The following is a 22801-nucleotide window of genomic DNA, read 5'->3' as shown; positions in this document are numbered from 1 at the left end:
AACTTCAAATAAGTTAATGAGTAATGGGATATGGACTTTGCCATTTTGCCTGATTTTGGTGAGGTGGCCCTCTGGTTCAAAGTTGGTCACCCCTCATTAAGGACTTTCCCAAGACCTTGCATAGCCTAGGGAAAGGGCTGGAGCATAAAAATATAACCCAATTAGTCAAAAAAAAAAGTCACCACGTTGAATAGAAGGCTGTCAGACCCATGGCTAGACTTTTAGGAGTGTTTGGGCACACGTAACCACAGTGATGGAATGTTCATCTCACAGGGCTCTCAAAGGTATTCTTTTTCTAAAATTTTAAGTTATTGCTTCTCTTTATTGTACACAGTGTCCTATAAAGAAGATATATGCCCACAATTGAGCTTTGAAAGAGGACCACGGGGCCAGTTCCTTTTAAAGGGAATGAAGTCAAGCAGTAAATTTGCTGGTCATTCTTTTCATATGGACTGTATCTTAGCCAGCAGTTGGTCTTTGATGTCCTAACAATAGCGTGGGGCCATGGAAGCAGGAGAGGATCCCCATTACACCGAAATGCGTCCACACTCATTACAATTTGGAGACCAGTCTGCAGGGTACGGCCCATCAGGGAACACAGGGACTGAGCACTGGGGCTTGTGGGCTGCCCTTCCCATTGAAAAACGGCCACCTCTTCAGTACTGTCCACCCCGCCTGTTGCATTCTTCACTGTATTTTTCACTGAAGTATGATACACATACAGAAAAACGCACACAGATAATGATAGAGCTCTGTGAGATTCCATAAACCGAATGGGTCTGTGTAAACAGCACTCACATTATGAAACACAACATTAGCAGCACCCAGACAGCCCCTGGTGCCCCCTTCTAGTCATTTCCTTGATCAAGGCAACCAGAGTCCTCTCTTCTACCAGCACAGATTTGTGTTTCCTGGTTGTTTTCCATAAACAGCATCAGCCAGCACTCTCTGTGCCCGGCTTCTTTGAGTCAGCATTACGTGTGTGAAGCTGTACGGCTTCTGTTTGTGCGCTCTCAGTGTGTGCACTTACTGATGATCTGCTCTACTGATGATGGGCATTTCGCTGGTTCCAGTTTGGAGCTATTTAAATAGTACTGCTCTTGGGACGCCTGGGTGGCTCAAGTCGGTTAACCGTCTTGACTTTAGCTCAGGTCATGATCTCAGGGTCCTGGCATCGAGCGCATCAGGCTCCCTGCTCACCGGGAGTCTGTTTCTCCCTCTGTCCTTCATTCAACTTATGCTCTCTCTTTCTCTCTCTCAAATAAATAAATAAATCTTAAAAAAAAAAATAGTGCTGCTCTGAGCATTCTTTCTCAGATCTTTGAGAGCACGGATGAATACATTTCTGTGGGGTATATATCCAGGCTAGGACAGGTGGGCCAGGGAGTACATACGTATTAGTTCAGTAGTTTGGAAAGCCAATTTTCCAAAGTGTTTGTATTAGTTCATATTCCCTATAGATGCTCCCCACTCTTGCCAACATTTGGTGTCATCAGTTGTTTGTTTGTTTCCTTTTAGCCTTTCTGGTGGGATAGTACAGTGATTTCATATCATAGTGATTTCGTATTTTCAGTAGTCATGTATTTTTTTTTACCATTAAGCTGTATACCCAATGTTCAATTCTGTGATGATCAACAAATTAATAAACTATTAAGACAGTTGAAAGGAGATTTATCCCAATTCAACATTTGGGATGCAAAGGGAGAAGAAAGAGGTCACTGCAGAACATACTGGACATATGAGAAACAGCCTACCAAAACCAAAACAAAACAGAGGGTAAAGTAAATATACTGGGAATTCAGGGCAGTAAGGGGCTTGCGAGAAACAACCGAAAAAGATCTGGAACCAGAGTGGCCCACAAACTGACTAGATATTAACAATGTAATACCATAGCTAAAAAAGGGAATCTGATATTACTGTCAACTATGGGAAACATTTTAAAAACTGACTACTTGTTCTTCAGAAGACCTTGAGGAAACGGAATTTGTGACACACTGAAGAAAAGGAAAACTGGATTAGTTGCAAGGAAGAAATTCTTCTGGCCAGCCATAATCACTTAAAAGCAGAATATATAGCTCATGGAGCCTGTGGAAATTCTGTCCTCCAGGCACATCCCGTTTCTCTTGTTATGTCTGGGAAAGGAAGGTAGGAAAGGGTGTCCCTTCTTCAGGGAAGTGGTTGCAGGCTTAAATGGTTAAGGCTCTGTGAGTGATGAAGAACATATTTGCGGGCACGGTTCCATCCCTACCATGGAGCACACGATTTTTAAGCAATGAGACTGCACAAGGAAGGGCATTCAGAAGGAAGGCAGAAAGAGATGGACGTGCGTTGCTTGACTCAGAAACAACCTTTGGTGGGCGGAATCCTGTGCTGACAGAAATCCACAGCCTTTTCCAGTTCTAATTGCTCAGAGGCAGGCTCCTTCGGGCCTGAGGCTGGCCCAGAGCCAGGCTGAGCTGCTCCACGCACACAGCCCTAGCTGATGGCTGGGTCCCACTGGAAATGCTCATCACATCCCTCCGGCATCTGCTTTGGGACGTGGCCGCGTGGTGGGTCGGGTGGGGAGGGGCCTCCGTTGAAGCAGGAGGCCAGCTGCTTTCCCAGTCTCTTCTCTCAAGCTGTCCCTGCTCTTGCTTTCCTTTCCTGCTCCCACATGGGAGAAGCAGCCGAGAATAGCCTTTTCAGAAGCATCACTGATTGGCACGAGGTAGAATGTGTCGGCCACATGGAACGGCCTGGACTGCCTCAGTTCTGTGCGACCTTGCTCTCCACAGGAGGCGCTCTGAGCAATCAGATGTCACACCTTGATTTCCTCACAGCGCTTTGCCTCCACTTCTTCAGCTGCAAAACAGAAATAGTCCCCATTGGGCCACTTTGCGAATTGAAGGGGTAAAGATATAGTCTTGATGGCAGTGCCTGGCACAGAGGAGAGGCTTCCGGTTAGCTTTTGTATCAACATCACCTGTCCTGAAGATGAAGTCCAGAAGTTAGAATGATCCCATGAGGATGTCTATTCGTTGATAAAGCAAATGAAATGCAGAGAACTAAAGCAACTTACCCTAAATCACACAGCTCTATCATACCAATACTCATGAGTTAAACCATTCTGGGACATCCAGCATGGTCCATGCAACATGGTAAGGTCCTAGTGATGGAGCTATTACTATTATCCCATTTTACTGAACAGGATGTGGAGGCATGGGGAAGAGCACAACTTCTGCCTATGGATGTGTGTGTTAGTGAAAAGCAGAAGTGGACCTGAAACACATCCAAAGCCCGTGACTTGGGTCACTCTGTCAGGCCTGGTGACGAGTTTGTGCTGAAGGAATGGCGAGACCCCAACAAGGGCTGAAGCATGCTTGTTGTCTCTGCCTTACAGAGCATCTTCATCATGAGAGGACAGTGGCAGGTAGGCGGCTGGTTGTAGGAGTATGGGAGACACGTGGAAGACACCCAAACCCAGTCCACAGCTTGGCTCCGGGCCTGCCTAGATCTACTGAACCCCAGAAGAACTGTGGGGCTGTGAACATGAGAATATATGCTTATTGTCGCAGCCACTGAGTTTGTGGGTGGGGGTCCTCTGTCATGCAACATAATTGGGCAAGAGCTGAATAATGCCTAACCTGTATTCAATGTTTTCTGGGACTGGCAATTTGCAAGATAAGCATCTAAAATGGTGCTTCTGGGGCGCCTGAGTGGCTCAGTGGGTTAAAGCCTCGGCCTTTGGCTCAGGTCATGATCCCAGGGTCCGGGGATCGAGCCCCACATCAGCTCTCTGTTCCATGGAGAGCCTGCTTCCTCCTCTCTCTCTCTGCCTGCCTCTCTGCCTACTTGTGATCTCTGTCTGCCAAATAAATAAATAAATAAAATCTTTTTTTAAAAAAAATGGTGCTTCTTAAATTGCACTGTGTGTATGATTAGCATGGGGCTCTTATTAAAACGGAGGTCCTAACTCTGTTGTTTTGGGTTCGGGCTGAGATTCTTAGTTCCCCAAGGAGATCCCAGGAGATACCACAGCTGTTCTAACACTCTGGGTGCAAAGGCAGAGCCGTCATCCCAAGCCTCTGCTCTGTCTCTGAGCCACAGCTGTGCCTGGTGAACATCAGGGCAGCGGATGGGTGAGGGAGGGTCAGTCCCTGTCCTCCAATGAGCACTCTAAGTGGGTTTCTAACCCTGAGCCCTCGCTCCTAACATCTAGCATAGCCAGGAGGCCAGCTCATGTTAACATTTCCTTCAGCCCGCTTCATGGGTTAGGGATTAGAATCTCCTAATGAGATCTCCCCTTTTTTACTTTTTGCCCTTTCTACTTCCTGGAATCTGAAGGTTCCCAGCAATAAAACTGGCTTCCAATTCATTTGGGGCTCATAACCAATACCAGATTTCCAAGTCACAATGTAATTGAGTCCCCAGGCAAGAGATAGAAAATCTATTTCTGGTTGTCTTAATTTCTAGTCAGGGAGGGCAAGGGGACAGGAAGATGAAGGGAGCAATGGACAGCAGCTTCCAGAGGAAGACAAGTCTTTTGCTGGGACATCTCTGCAACTTGTTTTTTTGTTTTTGCTTTTTTTTTTTTTTTTTTTTTTTCAGTACCTAACTCTTCTTTCTACCACCATTACCTGGAGAATTGAGACCTGTGAAATTTTTGTCCTTTGGGCATCCTGGAAAAATAGAAGAGTTCTCTCCAAGGAGACAATATCTTCTCTCCTTTCTTCAACTTTCATCATGTAGTTGACTCTTGAACAACTGGGGTCCGAACTGCATGGGTCCACTTAACATGGATTTTTCTTGATTTTATTGATAAATACAGTATGATGCTGTAAATGTATTTTCTCTTCCTTAAGATTTTCTTAATGACATTATCTTTTCTCTAGCTTACTTGATTGTAAGGATACAGTATACATTATGTACAACAGACAAAACATGTGTTAATCAACTGCTTATGTTTGCAGTAAGGCTTCTGGTCAACAGCAGGCTATTGGTAGTTAAGTTTCTGGGAAGTCAAAAGTGATACGACTGTGTGGAGAGGGGGGTGGATGTCCCTAACCCCTGCATTGCTTAAGCCTTAACAGTATATTGTAGATCACAATCTACAAATGAGACTCAACTTCCAAATATTCTGAAGGTTTCCAGTGGTGTCTCTGGATTGTTATAGATCTTAAACATGTTTTATGAGTGCCTTAAAAAGATTGCCACAATTTCCTAATTAAGCTAAAGATACACCTACCATGTGACCAACCCGTTTGGCTCCTAAGTATTCACAGGAGAAATGAAAGCATATGTTCATGCAAAGACTTATACCTGAATATTCATAGCATCTTTACTTTAAGAGGCCCAGGTTGGAAACAGCCTAAATGTGCTTCAGTGAATGAATGGATAAGCCTATTGTATGCAGACAGTGGAATACTAATTGGAAATAAAAAGGATCAAATGCTTTTGCATAAAACAACATGGATGAGTCTCAAAATCATTTTGGTAAGCAAAGAAGCTTGCTGCATTTTACATCCTGTATGATACTACTTATATAAAAATCTAGGAAACGTAAAAACCAATCTTTGGTGACAGAAGGCAGCTCAGTGGTCTGGAGACTGCTGGAGAATGAGGGAGGACTCACAAAGGAGCACAAAGAAACTCTCGGAGATGACAGACTTACTCATCATCTTGACGGTTTCACAGGTGTCAGAACTCATCGGATTGCTCCCTTTAAATATGCATGGTTCACTGTACATCTATTACACCTCAATAAAGCTTATTTAAAAAATAATAACACAGTTGCCATTCCTCCCCACTCCCCTTCCCCCCATTTTCTCTCCATCCCTATCTCTGAGAGGTAGTTGGGAGCCAAGACATGTTTTTCATTTGTTTTATTGGCACTGGCATGAATATTTTATCTAGATGCCCGTGGGAGTAAGTTAACACCTGGGTGGCCTATGACATCATTTCCAGCTTCCCTGGATCCTTCATATAGATTCTGGCCACATCTTGTTATTTTTGAAAATAGAGATGTGGTGTCCGGGGAGAAGTGGCCTATTGCCTTCACAGTCTGTTTTCCGTGTTCCAGGTCACTTATGTGAACATCTGGGGATTAGGGTGCCCCAAACTGTGAGTCTGGCAGCCCGGGGCCCCAAATATGAAGCCAGAAACTCTCCTTCCTATTCTGTTGGCCCCACAGCACTGTCCCTGCCAGGGGGTCGGGGGACATCGCTCTCTTACAGGGGTATATCAGTCACACACAGGGCTCTATGCAAGTTGACTTGGTTTACTCAAATGTGCACAGGTCAGGCCAACAGGAAGAAGGAGTAGTTAACCTACTGTTTTTACTTCTACTCAGTTTACAGAAACAACTTTCAGTGATGCATGCTGGTCGGCACTTGGGGAGTTGATGAGCAGCTGCATTTATCAAGGCCCTTGGCATCTGCCTTTTTTAGGCATTAGATGACAATCCTGTGCACCTTTGAGGACTTTCTACCACCGCTTATCCTCCTACCTACAATCGCAACCAAGCAGGGAATCAGGCTCTGAGAAAAAAGACCAATTATCTCTTTAAACGCCAGCAGTCTGAGGGTTCACCCGGCCCTGATCTTCCTCATTCCTACTATTTTGGAATTCCCCTCCTCCCAGCTGCTCTGGGAGCGCATGGCGTAGCCAGATTCTGTTGCTGTCCACAGCATGCGCCTTTCTGAGACTAACAGGCTTCAGCTTTGTTAATGACAGCAAGAAGCAGCAAGTGCCTCATGGAAACTGCCCTGTACACTTCTTATACCATCACTACCGTCCCCATGGCCCAGTGCATGAGTAGTGTTTTGTTTAGTTTGGGTTCTCCCACAAGGAAACTCTGAAACGAAGAGCAAGTAGTATATTTGGGAGATGACCCCAGGAAGCTTTGGTGGGGGAAGAGGAAAGAAGGCAGAGAAGGGAAGAAGCCATAAGATTACGTGATCAAGCCAGTGATCACAGTGGGCAGTGAGTGGAACACTGGGCACTAGCATGTTGACTTTATTAGCATTGTATTCCATCTAACCTCTGGACACATCAGCCACAGAAAGAAGTTAAGTTTTATCTTTTATGTTCACAGCTTCTTATGAAGATTCTATGGAGTACAGAAAAGATTTAAATAAAATCCAAAATGAGATCTGTTTCTTAATAGCACACTCCTTTGCAATTTCTTAAACTCACTGGGTATCATCCTGGGTATTCAATCGACACTGCATCGCATCCCCTGAAGAATCTTCTTTTACGAAGCGAATACAGACAAAGGAACACTCTTAGCTGTCACCGAATAAAGAGGCTTCCTCACCATTTCTTTTTTAAAAAATCAAAAAGTCCTGAGCCAAGGGTTGCAGAAGAAAGATGTTCTCTGAAGATTGAGAGAGAAATAAGAGGACCACAGAAACCATTAAACACTATAAACTAAGACCAATGCAGATAATTGAATCTGGAGAAGATAGAGAAACTATTAAACTAATAGTCTTCAAGGGACGCCTGGGTGGCTCAGTGGGTTAAAGCCTCTGCCTTCGGCTCAGGTCATGATCCCAGGGTCCTGGGATCGAGCCCCGCATTGGGCGCTCTGCTCAGCAGGGAGCCTGCTTCCTCCTCTCTCTCTGCCTACATGTGATCTCTGTCTGTCAAATAAATAAAATCTTTAAAAAAAATAATAGTCTTCAAGTCTTGCATGAAACACTTTTTTGAAAAGTGAGTGAATGGTGGTAATAAAATAGCAAACACAAAATTAAGATGTAGCATAAAAGATTTAAAGGACACATCAGATGGACAATATTATAACATTGAAGGTTGTTAAAAGAAATACTTGTATGACATATGGAAGATTGTGGGATTCTTTCTTTTGGAGGCTTTAAAACCAAAATAGACTCTTCTTTACTGAGTGGGTAGTTCTCATGACTTCTAAGAGTGTCCCCCAGACCCAAAGACCAATGCCTATTAGCACATGGCTGGGAAAGAATGAATGAAGGGACTACACAAACCATAAAACTTTCTTCTGGTTTGTATAAAGGAAAATGCAATTAAGAAATAAAATTATAGTGTTTCAGTTCAAGGTGACAGGCGAGGTATTTTCATTTACTTTCTTTCCCTCTCCAAAGGGATGAAATAAAGGCAGATGAAATAAAAAAGGCAGATGAAATAAAAAAAAAAAAATCCATTACAGAGGTGTAAAACGGAGAGGGTTCACCTATGGAAGAAGGAATGATTTCTAGTTGACATGCAAGAAATGGTAACCAATTGAAAGTGGAACACGGTGCGTGGGTGGCTCGGTGGGTTAAGCCTCTGTCTTTGGCTCATGATCTCAGGGCCCTGGGATCAAGCCCAGTATCAGGTTCTCTGATCAGCAGGGAGCCTACTTCCCCCTCTCCTTTTGCCTGCTTTTCTGCCTACTTGTGATATCTCTCTCTCTCTCTGTCAAATAAATAAATAAAATCTTTTTAAAAAAGTGAAACACTACAGAATAGAGAAAGTGAAGAAAAGTCTCTTTAAAGTTTCTTTAGAGGAATTCTTATAGTAGTATGAAGAATAGAGGCCATGTCAGTTGCCCTACTAGGTATTTACTCATAAGACATGAAAACAGGGGCACCTGGGTGGCTCAGTGGGTTAAAGCCTCTGCCTTCCGCTCAGGTCATGATCCCAGGGTCCTGGGATTGAGTCCCGCATTGGGCTCTCTGCTCAGCAGGGAGCCTGCTTCCTCCTCTCTCTCTGCCTGCCTCTCTGCCTACTTGTGATCTCTGTCTGTCAAATAAATAAGTAAAATCTTAAAAAAAAAAAAAAAAAGACATGAAAACATATGTTCACAAAAAGGTTTGTATGAGAATTTTAATGTAGCTTTTTAAAAAAAAATAATAATAACATCCCAAGCATTGGAAACCACCCAAATTTTTACCAAGGATGGATAAACCAATTGTGATGTAGTTGTGCAATGGAACGCCACATGGCAATAAATTAGAGAAATCTACTGATACGCCCACCAAAACAAATGAATCCTCAAATCATTATGTTGAGCAAAAGAAGCCAGACACATACACAAAACTGCACAGGGTATGGTTCCATCTGTATGAAGATCTAGAGTGGACAAACTGATCTATGATGACAGGAGTGAGACACTGGTTGCCTTCAGCAGGAGTGAATTGCCTATGAATATTCACTAGAAGACTTTCTGGGATGATGAAGACATTCTATACCATAATCTTGATGGTGGCTAAATGGGCATATACAATTGTCAAAAATGGAACTGAACTTTTAAGACTCATTTATTTTATTGTATATAAATCATATTCATTATTAAAAAACTAAAAATGCTGAGAGAGAAAAAAGAGAGTGAAGAGGAAGAGGAGGGGAGGAGGAGAGAAGGAGAAGGGAAGAAGAAAAAGAAGGGAAAGGAAAGAAGAGGCAAGGCTATAGAAGCTAGGAGAAAAAGGTGAGAAAAAAACTGATTAAAGAGTGAATAAGCAAGAAATTACTCAACAAGAATTCTTAAGATGAAGAGAAGCATGGAGCTTCAGATTAAAAGTGTCCAGTGGTGCTAACCAGAACTACCTAACTAAAGCCTTAAATCTAAACACAACATGATGACATTTCTGAAAGTTATGAATAAAGTGAAAAATCCTAAAAGCTTCTAGTTAAAAAAAAAAAAGTCATCTACAAAGACATAGTATCATGTTTTTGAGTGAAACATGAATAAAATGGGATTTTATCTTCAAAATTCTGAGGAAAAACAACATGGAACACAGCCAACTACCAAATTAACATTTAAGTATGAGAACCAAATAAAGATATGTTAAAGCATTTAGGATCTCAGTGAGTTTAGCCTTTGATAAAACCTCTCTAAAATAAATTTCTGAGAATGTTTTCCAGCAAAATAAAAGATGAAATATGAGATTCGAGTAGCAGCAACAACAGATGAAGAAATAAGTAAATTTTACAGTTATATCTAAATAAATATTGGGAACATAAATGAAACTCCTAAGAAATTATTCCTAAGACAGTTATAATGAAAAAGAAAGAAAGAAAGAAAAAAGAAACAGAAAGAAAGAGGAATAATCGGGTATTAAATATTCATATAATGTGATTAAAAGTTGAGAGATACATAGAAAAAGAAAAGGCATGCCAGATTCTTATGTGGGGGAGGAGATTTAGTTATAAATACGGATTGATTTTCAGCACTGATAGAAAAGTATAAATTCAAATCTGTTAAAATGTTAAGAGTAACAGCAACAGGACATTTTCAAAACTTGAGAAAAATGAACATGGTAAATAATATTTAAATACTTATTAAATGTTCATGTGCTAATAAAGTACTTAACATGCATTCAGTGATTTAATTTTTACAACAGCACTAGGAAATAGTTATATATCTAATTTCCAGAGGAGGAAATTAGGATATAGGCTAACTCTCTTGCCAAAGGTGACACAGAAAATTGGAAGGTAAAAGGCAAAATGAGAAAAATTATGGAAATTTGAGAATACTACATAAAATGGGAAAAATATCTTCAAATCTACCCATAATCACAGTAAATATAAATGAGTTAAATTTATTGATGTATTGCATGGAAAAAGAAATTTAGCTATTGGTTATTAATAAGAGAGATATTTAAAAGACACTCAACAAATCCCAGGAGGAAAAAAAAAAAAGGAAAACAAAAAAGGTATTCAAGACAAAAACCAGTAAAATGATAGATAAGGAATTTCATCTTGATAAAATATAACCACCAGAAAGGATATTTTATGTCCCAACATCATGGATTCTAAACAAGTAAAGCAAAAATTAATGGGATTATGAGAAATAGACAAATCCACAACAGTAGGATAAAAATGAAATTAATTTCCTTGAGGAATCAGTAGATAAGTAAAAAATAAATAAATCAAGAGTTGGAGGTTTTTCATAATATAATTAACAATCTTAATCTGATAGGTCTTACAAAGAGATGTAAGATTGTACAGCATAAAAATATACAGTCATGAAATATTTGCAAAATATGTTTGTACTATGTACAAACTTTAAACTGAGAAAGTCTAATTTATCAGTATGTAAAAATATATGATATTCTGGAAAATGTAATTTATCAAAATTGATTAAAGAAAAGTTACATTATTTGAATAGACTACTGACCATGGAATAACATGGAATGTTAATCAGAGATCTCAAGCAAAGAGGTACCAAGGCCAAAAGGGTTTTATGAATAAATTTTAACCATCTCATAATCTTATTTAAAGTGCGAAGGTGAAAAAAAATGAAGATTTTCAACTCATCCCATGATGAATATTGATGAGTATTGAAATAGATACTTCTAGTTTTCATGCACACACCAGGAAAACTAAGTATATACTTTTATAGCTTTCCTAGATTCCAGAACTAACAAATTAGAAACTATAACAATAAGAAATAAAACCTTATCAAAATAGCAATCAAACCTAGGTATGATAGGACAAGTAGTGGCTATTCATTTGGACAAAAACCAGAGTTATATCTTGCTATATCTTTATCTTAAACCTTAAACCCACAATAAATAAATAAATGGACCTTAAACCCACAAATAACACCAAAGTAGATTGTAGTTCTAAACAACAGCAGCATCGACAACAATGAAAACTATAGAACTGTTAGAACAAAATCTGTTTAAAGATTTTGACAATCTTTATTTGAGGAACTCTTTCTTAAGTAAGGCAAGAAAACCAAAAGTCATAGGGGAGATGATTCAGAGTTGTTTACATTTAAAACAGAAAGTTTTTGCATGGCCAAAGGCAGTGGAAACAATATTAAAAGATGAGTGCAAGATTGGTCTAAACATTTACAAACCCTATGAGACAAAAGATCAATATGGTAGAGATTTTGCAAAAGATGGCCACAATAATTCCTCCCAGCCCCAGACACGTGCTCCTTTACAATGTTACTTTGTTGGTCTTCCAGTTAAGAAGAGTCTATTTCCCGTCCCCTAGACTCTGAACTAACCCATTGATTTGTTTGGCCAACAGAATGTAGATGAAGTTGTACAAGTTCATCAAGAGGTCTTGTAATTTCTGCTTTTACTCTCTTGTGGCTCTAAGACCACCATGTAAAGCCATGAAAGCTAGCTTCCTTGAAGATGAAAGACCTGAGAGAGAGCCTAGGTGACAGCCAGCATCAACCATCAGACATATGAGTGACATCATCTTGGACTATCAAGCTCATGTCAAGCCAACACAAGGCTACAGCCACAGCTATAATTCTGGGTGAGTTCAGTAGAACTACCCTGCTGAGGCCAGAGCAAGTTGCTGACACACAAACTGATGAACTAATAAAATAATGCTTGTTTTTAGCCACTAAACATTGGGGTGGTTTGTTATGTATAATAGCTAAGTGGGACAGTCATCCATAGTTTATAAAGAATTCCAGGGATAAGAGCAAATACCCTGGTTGGAATATGGGCAGGCAAGTCACAAAACAAGAAAGACAATGCTTGTTGACCTGAATCAGAGCTGGGAGTCCTGCTGAGGAATTGGAAAAGGAACTTGGGCTCCACAATCCACCTGCCTGCGTCTGAATCCTGGCCCTGTTCACCACAGCTGCGTGGCCTTGGGCAAGTTACACAAATCTCTCCAGGCCTCAATTTCCTCACCTATGAAAAGGCTATAGAAAAACTGTCAATCCCACAGAACCATTGCAAGGAAACTTACTTGTATTAAGTTCAAATAAATGTGCCTTTTGCTTCTACTGTTATAAATAGCTCAGGTGACCTTTTGCATCAGAAGCAGTGAGTATAGGGACGCCTGGTGCCTCAGAGGGTTAAAAGCCTCTGACTTCGGCTTGGGCCCTGATCCCAGGGAAGCAGGGAGCCTGCTTCTCTCCCTCTCTCTGCCTGCCTCTCTGCCTACTTGTGATCTCTGTCAAATAAATAAATAAAATCTTAAAAAAAAAAAAAAAAGCAGTGAGAAGCTAAGCTGTTTTATTGAAGGCAAGTAGAGGGATAAAGAAAGAAAGCTCTTATAGATGGTAGTTAGGATGCAGAGAACAAAGACATTGAGTTACATTTCAGAGCTTGGTTTGCCATTATGATATTATAAAAATATCAATTTTGTGGTTTATAATACTTGCTTCTATCTCACTGTCTTAACAAATTTTAGCTTTATTATTTAAAATTGGTAGAAATTCATGGTTTTAAATTTGACTGAGATTAGTAGAGAGGCAGCCATAAAAGAGGTATAATGATAATATTATATTATATTATATTATAATTATTATTATATTATAGTAATAATTATTATTGCTGTGGATTCTATATTTTAGAATGCTCTATCTTCCAGACTGCCTTCATTATATGTAATTGTTTTATTACTATTATCAATTAAAGACATGAAAGAACTAATCTGAGTTTGTGATTAACATGACACACTCATTTCAATGGAGGTAAGATTTTATTCAAAAGTGAAAAAAGTTAAAGTTTTTTTGTGCATTTTTATGCAGCTGTTGCAGACAACTGGACAATTTCTTATAAGATATTTTAAAATACTGAAAGCAGTACGCAGACTGACATTGTTTTCATGAGCCACATTATGGCATGCTCAAAGCATTTTACTGCCACCTCCTAACAGCGTACCTACAGTATGGGGATAGTCACAGAGCTAAAAAAAGAATGTATCTTCTAGTATGTTGAAACTACCCCCCAAATTGTGTTAGATCATGTTTATATATATGTGTGAGTATGTATATATAATGTTATCAATGTATGTGTATATATATAAATATGTATATTCCTATTTAACACAATAAGACTGTCAAGATGTGTTTGAAAATTTAAATTGTTAAAAGGCCTTCTCTGTCTTACAGCCAGCATGACGACTTTGCTAAGAACTTGGAATACAAATATCTTCAAAGATTTTTCACTATAAAGTAACAAAAACAAATTAAGCAGCTTCTAGCTGTGCACCCTTAGACAAGTTACCTAACATCAATGTTTTCATTTGAATCTGGGATAGCGATAGTGCCTGATTCACAAGACTTTTGTTGATATACGTAAAGTGTTAAGAACAGTGCCTGACACATAAAAGACACTTGAGAAATCTTAGCTATTATTGTTGTTATTCTTACTACTATTTTATTGGGTGTCCTTGATATGTCCAAACCACCAGATCTTAAATAAGGGAGTATCTCTTTTTTAAAAGATCCCAAATACCCTACTGTTGGGTAAATAAACCAACCATTGTGCATTTCTAACTGCAACCTTGTATTTTAGAATATTTTAAGCGGTAATAACAAATAAATAAGGTAGTATAAGGATTGGTTAACTTCCAGGCTACAAAAAATGAGTTTAGCAACTTAAAATATCACAGAGCCAAAATAAAATTAAATTAAAATTAAATAAAATATCCCAGAGGCAACAAACTCAAATGGGACTTAAGATGGGTTAAAAATGCCCAATAAACAGGAAGAATATAGTGTCCCCAGTTTTGTTTTTAAATGCACCTGCTAGTAGTGAATTACATTTCCGGGGCTGAAAACAACATACTAATAAATGTCTTTTGCAGACCTTCTCACTTGGTGGAACATACTCTCTTTCTCCATTTGAATCGTAGTATCTTTAGAGAGCCAAAGAAATAACTTTAGTCAGGAAGAATATAAAACTTTTATAATAACAAATTACAAAAGAGAATAAAGTTATGAACCAAACTGTTAAACTCATCATTCTGCCTGGATCAGTGTGCATAGAGTAGACCAAATAACCAAACACTATTACAAGATAAGCTGAAACGGAGGATTAGCAGCTCCTTGGGACCCAAGATATTCCTAGGACCATTACTCCTTCTAGATCCCCCATTTCTTTTGCCCTCTTGGGGAAGTTCTTCAGCCAAAGGCCCTTTTGAAAATTTAATCCACTTCCCCTTTGCAGTTGCCACTTCCACCAGCTGCTTCTCTCATTACCTTACTGTTCACGCAGAAAAGGCCAACCCCAGGTTATTCTAATGATAGCAAACACCTCATAAAGAAATCTGCCAAATTTACTTTTCCATAGAACACCATTTTTACAGCTTTTCATGAGCCCATGAGGAAAGAAAGCATCATGTATAAAATATGACTTCCAGAAATCTTGAAGATATTAAGAATGATGTCTACAGTGTTAGACTGCTAGATGTACCATAGTCTAAAGAATGGGCGTCTCTTCTCTTCAGTTTCCCCAGAGGAATCCTATCAGCCTGTCATTGTACCTGTTGGCCCATGGGAATTGACATTTTCAGAAATGTCCCAAATTTTTAAAAGAACTGCAAGCTCTGGGGTGTATGTTTTTCCACTCCTGGTTTGGCATTTGCGTGCAAGGATCACCTTGCTTTAGTCTATGACACCCTGGCAGAGAGAAAACTTGGTATAATTTAATCAAGAATTTGGAGTGTATGAATGTTGGCAAATTTCCTAATCTCTTTTGTGCCTCAGTTTTTGCATCTGCAAAGGGGGCATATTTACAGTATAGAACTTCATTAAATCAATGAAATTCTATAAAGCACTTAATGCAGTGGCACACAGTAAGCACTATGGAACTATTTAAGTGAATTCTCTCTTTAACAGAACTCTTCACAAAAATTACACAAAACGTAAAAAAAAGGAATTAGTTGGGGCAATGATTGTAAAGCCCTTGGGAACAATGAATAATACTTAACTGGACATTGCAGAGTAAAGAGTTTTAGAGAGGCTGGTTTGAGGAAGAGATTTTAGGAGTCAGAAAATTCCCACTGCTTCTTGGGAAAATCCTTTTTGATTTCTACGCATGTCCCAAGTTGACAACTGCTAACACCCTTAGACTCCAGGAAAAGCGTCTTCCAAGACAGCGGCAGGAAATTCCTACCTGAGCAATCCTTCATTCGGAAGCGATAATTGACCTTGTGTCTGAAGCCCCTTCTCCCCTCCCTAAAGGCGACCCCCACCTCCTCCACCGTCGCCCTTCCTTGGAGCTGAACGGATCATCAGAATCCCGTTCCTAAAGCGACCCTCAACAGGAGCAGAACGCTGGAAGGCTTTACTAGACATCTGAAAGCCCCAGGTGACCCGGCCCTAAGCACGACAGGTGGCTTGACTCCGCGCCCTCTGAAAGGCTGGGGACGTACACGGGAGGCACGTGGACTGCCTGGGCAGACAGAGGGTGTCTGGCCATTCTCCTCGGGAAATTATTTCCTGATCTTTGGCGTTACTTTCCCAAAGGGCGGACTCACTGAGGTTCTTCCTCTCAAACCTACGTTGGGGATATTACCCTTAGTTAAGCCTCTCCAACCCTGTCGTCCCCTCTCCCCCAGAGTAACATTAATCAGCCTCTAAAGGGCAACCAGAGACTGGCAGCACCCTAAGGCCAACACACACACACTCCACACCTGCTCTGCGCATCCCAAGCCTCGCCCCCCAGGTACCCGACCTGTGACAGACCTGAAGGAGAGCGTCTGCCAGACCTCGACGCAGGGTTCAGCCTCCAGGCACTTACCCCCGCTCTGCCTCTGCCTGAGACAGGTTGCCCCCGCCCGGCTGCTGCCCAAACATTTGCTCTTTGGTGAGGCGGGAGACCCGCCTCCACGCATGCAGCGGGTGCTAACTCAGCACCCCGCCACCCTGGGCCCCGCAGCCACGCGCGCCCCTCTCTGGCGGCGCACTCACCTGCAGCTGGGTCCGGCTGGCGTTGCCCGCGGCCGCGTCCGGCCCGTCAGCGGCTCCCGAACCGCGCAGCACCGTGATGTGCAGCGTGAGCAGCAGCAGCCCCAGCAGCAGCAGCAGCTCCGCCGCCAGGCGCACCATCCTCTTAAGACGCGCGGCTTTAGGACCCGGCGCGGCGGGCGGCGGCGGCGGTGGCGCCGGGGGAGGAGGAGTTGGAGCCCGGGAGCCCGGCAGCGCGGCTCCCGCCTCGGCCCCTGCCGGGGCCCCGCTCCCCGGGCCCGCGGGGCTGGCGCTGGGCTCAGCGGGGCGCGCCGGGCCGGGGGAGCAGGAGCCACCGCCACCACCGCCGCCGCCGCCGCCGCCGCCGCCGCACCACGGCGGAGCCACCGCGGGGCCGGGGGCGTCCAAGCCGGCTGCGGAGCAAACCCCGGCGCTCCCCGGTGGCGGCGGCGGCGGCGGCGGGGACGGGGGGCAGCCCGGGACCCGGGCCGGGCCGGGGACCACCCTGCGGGCAGGGGGTAGCGGGGGCGGCGGGGGCGGCGGCGGGGCGGGCGCAGCCGAGCCCCCGAGCGCACATGGGCGCCCCAGATGTGGCCGCGGCGCCGCAGCTGGAGCGGGAGCGGCCGCCAGAGGAGCGCGGGGAGGAGGAGGAGGAGGAGAAGGAGGAGGAGGAGAATGAGGAGGAGGGCTTCAGTGGCGGCCCGGAGTTACCTCCACGCTTGGCTCCCCCGCCCTTGCCGCCCGGAGCCACTCACCCGACGAGCCACCTCCCCTCCTCCCCGCGCTCCTTCGGGCCGCGGGCCGCGCCGCCCAGCCGCCGAGTCCTAGGGTGAGCCGACTCCAGATGGGGGCCCCGCGTGCACAGGGGCTGTCACTGTTTGGAGGTGACCCGGGTGCCCCTCCGGGGTCGGCGTCCGCCTGCCGGGCTGCGCCAAGTGCGCGCACTGCTGCCGAGGTCGCTGTAGCGAGCGAGGGCAGACCTTGTGCGTACTGAGGCTCGGGGCTGTGGGTGGGTGGGGTGCCTGGGCGAGTTTGGAAATCTTTATTGACAAAGTGGAGTTAGGAGTTGTGGTGATGGAGAACCGAGAGGGTGAAGGACAAGCCAGGTGTCTGCCACTGTGCGCCCCTTGCCGAAACTGCGTGCGTGTGTACGAGGGGAATAATAAAGTGTCGTTCCAGAAGGGTCTTGACACTTGGTCCTGGACTGGGGGCCGCAACTCCCAGAGCAGCTCTTCACGCGCCCGCGGCGCCGGGTAGAGCTTGGGAAGTGAGGCGTGGGTGTGGGTCCGGTCGAGCGCGCAGGTGGCTCGGCTGGAAGCTTCTGGAGCCAGGAACCCGCGGCTCAGGCGCGCAGGACGTAGTTGGGGCACTAGGGGTCAATCTCAGCTCAGGCAGTCGCGCGTCGAGGGGCTCATCCCGGAGGCGCTGCTCCCGGAGGGGACCTAGGGGCTGCCGTCGCACAACCGCCGCTCCCGGGCCACCGCCTCATGACCGCGCTGCAGCCTCGGGCTCCCGCGCGCCGCTCATGCCTTGCTGGGGGCCTTGGGCGAGTGGAAGGGCTCCGGGGTTGAGCAGAGGGCGCGGAGTCCTAGCCTCGGATGCGAGATCGAAGTGGGTCCGGTGGCAGGCTCGGATAACCGCAGTGGCAGCGCGCTTTTCCTTCCCTTTCGATCAGGGTCTGGCTCCTGCCTTCCCGAGTGGCTCAGAGTGGTGAGCGCAATGCACGGCTGGGACCTTTTATATCCGCTTCCCCCGCCTCCTACCGGGTTTCCTCCTTCCCTCCTTCCCTGTGCCCGCCCACCCGGTCCCTCCCAGTGTGTGGAGCCCTCCGCCTAGGCGTTCGCACACGTCCGTTTCGCAAATTTCCAAACCTACCTCGCTTCTGGGGCTCCGGTTCCCTGGGCTGATCCTCCCGAGTCTAGCTTAGGTGACCAAAATTAAATAAACATTTTTCGCCTGCACGCCCCGAGTCCTGTTTCTGCCTTTCTCTCCGCCCTACAAACTTAAGATTCTAAAGTCAACTACCTTCCGACTTCACATCTTTACGCAAGGCACGTCAGCGGAGTCTTACCCAAATTAAGACAAGAAACCCTTCATCAGTCCAAAAGTTCCTCAGGTCACCGTGACATTTTGCAGAATTTAAATAGCAGTGGTCAAGATAGGGTGTAATGGTTGCGTTTTAATCTGTGTCCGGGGAAGGAAGGGCTGAGGCTAGTTGCCGCTTAGGAGATGCTGTGAGCATTTTCAAAATTCTAACCAGCCCTAGCATTTTATTAATGAATTGGCAGCTGTTTATAAAGCACTCGGTATCTTTCCCTTTTCTGTACTTTGGGGAAGGGTTGCAGGGGGAGAAAGGGGAGATGTTTGGAGGGAGTGCTTGCTTTGGATTTTTAGGCGACCAGTCCCCTCAGGCATCTCATTGAAATCTCTGGGCTCTGAAATGTCAAATAATTGTCAGCCAGAGCGCTGGGGGAGAATTTGAAACAATAGACCTTCCGCAGTTCAGATGGGAGATCAAAGAGGGGATCCCAGCAGTTTTCAGACCCCACAAGGATCCTCCTGTGTGTTTTCTAATTAGAGTCACTTGGAAAGGGGTGGAGGGCGGGAGAATCAGCACAATGATGAAATATATAAATTAAGATGGCAAACTAGAATCCTGAAGGCAGAGAGAGTTTAAGCCTGGCTCTAAACCCCAGTTGTGCCAGATTATATGATGTGGGTGCACAGGGACAAATGACTTTCCTATTGCCTGAGGCAGGCTGGTCTAAATTAGAATCCAGGCTGCTGTGTCCTGTATTTCCATCACATACAGTCCCCACATGTGAGCCTCAATTGCCTCTCCTCTCATCTAAAATTGACATTTTTGGATCCTAAGGAAAAATAACTTTTAAAAAAATTCTGGAAAGAAATCCTTGCAGTGAGTGTACATTCTTGTAAATTTGTAAAGGGCGAGTTGGAGATCAAAGCCTTTGTGAAATGTTGTAAAAATTGTAAATTGAATTTTGGGGACAGAAGTCTTTATAAAATGTTGAACAAATGTATGAATGAATCCTATTAAAATCCTTTCACGCTGTGAGATCCAAATTCCAGGTGAGTTTATGTTCTAGTAATGGCACATAACCAGTATTGATGAAAGTCCATACTCTGTGACTAAAGTTGCTAAGCCAGGCAGCATTTTAGGGGTTAGGGAAAACTGGATTATAATTTTTGTGGAAAAGGAATTAGAAATTTAATAGCCAAAACAAATTTGGTTGCAAGCACATTTATGGAATTGGACCAATTGCTAATGAAAGTTTTAAAAAATCCTACCTCCTTTTTCAGAACAATTTATGCATATCTTGTTATTATTATTATTACTATTATAATAGATTTTCTTTATTTGAGAGAGAGAACGAGAGTGTGAGTGGGGGGAGGGGTAATGGAAAGGGAGAGAGAATCTGAAGCAGACTGCGCTGAGCAAGAGCCCAACTCCCGGCCTCATCTCACAACCCTGAGATCATGACCTGAGCTGAAATCAGGAGTTGGCTGCTTAACCAACCGAGATACCCCATACCTTTATTATTGATCTACTTTGCCCTAGTAGAATGTGTCTGTTTGCATATCTGCATATCTATACACACTCTATTTTTCCTTTCTACATAAAAAAAGGACTCTGGGTGGAAGGAGCCCAAATCTCTGAGTTACTGCTCAAAAGGGAGGTATGGGACCAAACGTGTCTGCATTTAACTGTGCATAATGAGAAGTAAAACTTTGTTGTTCAAAACCATTGTGACTTAGGGATGTTTGCTATAGCAACTTATATCAGCTGCAAGACAGGGACATCTGTCTCATCATCATTATATTTCTAGACCTGAGCATAATGCTTTGCATGGAGTAGTTGCTCCACCAGTGTTCGTTTAATGACTGTAATAAATGTGGTCTTTATATAGACCTTACTTAATAAGTTCACTCTCCTTAAAGTATTCCTACTATAGGGGGCTGACCTATAAATATGAACTCTTCTGTCTTTTGATTGTACTACTTTCTCATAGATTTCATCTTGTATTCTTGGTCTGTTTCTTTTGCAGACAAGCTTATTTGACTGGAATATTTGGAGAAAATAAGAGAAATCAACAACAAGCCAGAACACCTTGCAAATATTGTTGAAGAGAATCTTGTGGTCTATTGTGACAGGATTTTATTGTTGTTCCTTTTTCTTTTCTTACTGAAAACTGTTGCAAGACAGTAAAGAATTGTATTAGTAATTTTTTTTTAAAGAGCTATTCATTTATTTGACAGAGAGAGAGAAAGCAAGAGAGGGAACACAAGCTGGGGGGTGTGAGAGAGGGAGAAGCAGGCTTCCCACAGAGCAGGGAACCCAATTTGGGGCTTGATCCCAGGACCCTGGGATCATGACCGGAGCCGAAGGCAGACCCTTAACGATTGAGCCACCCAGGCGCCTCTTGTATTAGTAATCTTAAAAAGAATGTTTTTCTTAGGGAAAAATTTAAATATATACAAGAGTAAAGAGAATAATACAAAGAACCCTTGCATACCAAAACTCATGGCCAATCTTATTTCATTTTATATTTTCATGTACTTCGTTCCTCTCAGATTATTCTGAAGCAAATCCATGACACCGTATCATTTCACTGGCACTTTACATCTTTCAGTTTGTAGCTCAGAAAGGTAAGGGCTCAATTAAAAAGAAATGAAACACATGCATACTGAGAGAAGTCAAAACCAGAGACTTACTGGGTGTAAGAATGATTAGCATTTAGGGATTACAGTGGAAGCTATTAGGTGTTTACCAAAATTGTTTCTTTTCAGATATACCAGTAGACTACATTTCCCACTATCCTCTGGACTCAGATTCAGCCACATGACTGAATTCTGGCCAATAGAATGTGGAAGTCATGTGTGCCTCTTCCATGTTTAGCCCATAGAAGTCTCCTATGCAAGATCCTTTCTCTTTTTCCTGGCCTGCTGGCTGAATGTGTCTGCCCAGGATGATCTTAGAATAATGATCAGCCTGGATCCCTGGAGCAGAGCCCTTACCCCACCCCTGACTATGCCCAGAACACCCTGGCTAGGCTTTTATGTGACTGAAAAATAAACTTGAAAAAATGTGTTAAACCACTAAAATATGGGGGTTTGTTACAGGAGTTTTTACTATCTTCACTAATAAAGGGGTGGGGGAAAAATCATTCCTTTCAAGGGCTAGATAACAAACTTTGTAGGCTATACGATTTCTGTTGCAACTACTCAAACCTTCTGTTGTAGTAGGAGAGCAGCCAAAGAAAGTCCATGAACAAATGGGTGTGGCTGTGTTTTCGTGAAACTTGGTGCACACAACAGACAGCTGGACCACATGACTTGGTTTGCCAATCCCTGTTATGAGAGATTGGCACATCGCACCACCTCCTCTCAGGTGCTGTTGATGAAGGAATCACAGCAAGGTGGGGGCAGATGGATTCTTTTAGCCGTGTAACCTCTTGGGCAAGTTATTATACTTCCCTGAGTCTCAGTTTCTCTCATCTGTAATTTGGAGCTGAGAATGGCTGCTCTAGGGATGTTGTGAAGTTCAACGATCACTTCCACAGCAGGGCAAGGTGAATAGTCCCAGGTCTCTCTCTCTCCTAGATGAAGGACAGCATATTATGTCCGTAAGAGCAGAGAGCTTCTCTGTGTCACTCACTTCCCAATTTACATCAGAGATGCTCCATAAATATTTGTTCAATGGATGTAGCTTTTAGAAAACTGCTGAAACTTGTAACTAGCTGAAAGGCTCTGAGGTAAACCCTAAGCCCTCAAGGAAACACAAACAAACGAAAAGTGCAAAGTGTTGTTCCATTAGAGTCCTTTGAACTATGAGGGGGTCACAGTGCTCAAAAGTGAGAAAATCACCACCCTCAGAGGCTCAGAGGGACCCCCAGGGCCTCCACTCCCTGAAGCAACAGCTAGGCTTATGGGACACCTGGACCTCTGGCGACATTCTGCTTCCTGATGCTCCAACACACACACAAGCATGCAAAACGTGTCAAGACTGAGGGTATTCTTGTGGCACTCTCTACTTCACCCCAAGAGCCCCTAAATGTACAAAGAACCTGAGACTACTGAGTGCATGACCTTTTGAGGAAGCCCAGAAACTGCATTCCCGAGTGAGGGCTGTCCTTCCCAGGTATGAGCTAGAGCAGTGGGGAGATTGGATTG

At 43.5% G+C, this 22801-nt stretch overlaps 1 protein-coding gene across 3 annotated transcripts in view; it reads right to left on the bottom strand.

Moving 5' to 3' along the window:
• Positions 1-17023, bottom strand: part of ISM1 (isthmin 1) — a 73851-nt gene extending 56828 nt beyond the window's left edge. The window contains exons 1-2 of one of the 3 annotated variants that reach the window (XM_032351426.1): positions 16991-17009; positions 16613-16795 (exon numbers count right to left, since the gene is read on the bottom strand). In XM_032351426.1, the coding sequence (XP_032207317.1) occupies positions 16613-16750 (138 nt within the window). In that variant the 5' untranslated portion in view covers positions 16751-16795; positions 16991-17009. Of the gene's footprint in view, positions 1-16387; positions 16461-16612 lie in introns of those variants that run through there. The other 2 variants (XM_032351425.1, XM_032351427.1) reach the window with 2 other exon arrangements.
• Positions 17024-22801: the final 5778 nt, after the last annotated feature.

Source organism: Mustela erminea, chromosome 7, assembly GCF_009829155.1.
Source record: "Mustela erminea isolate mMusErm1 chromosome 7, mMusErm1.Pri, whole genome shotgun sequence".
Classification (NCBI taxonomy): domain Eukaryota; kingdom Metazoa; phylum Chordata; class Mammalia; order Carnivora; family Mustelidae; genus Mustela; species Mustela erminea.
Note: the sequence above shows the minus strand (reverse complement) of the source record. Positions and strands in the feature narration are given on the sequence as shown.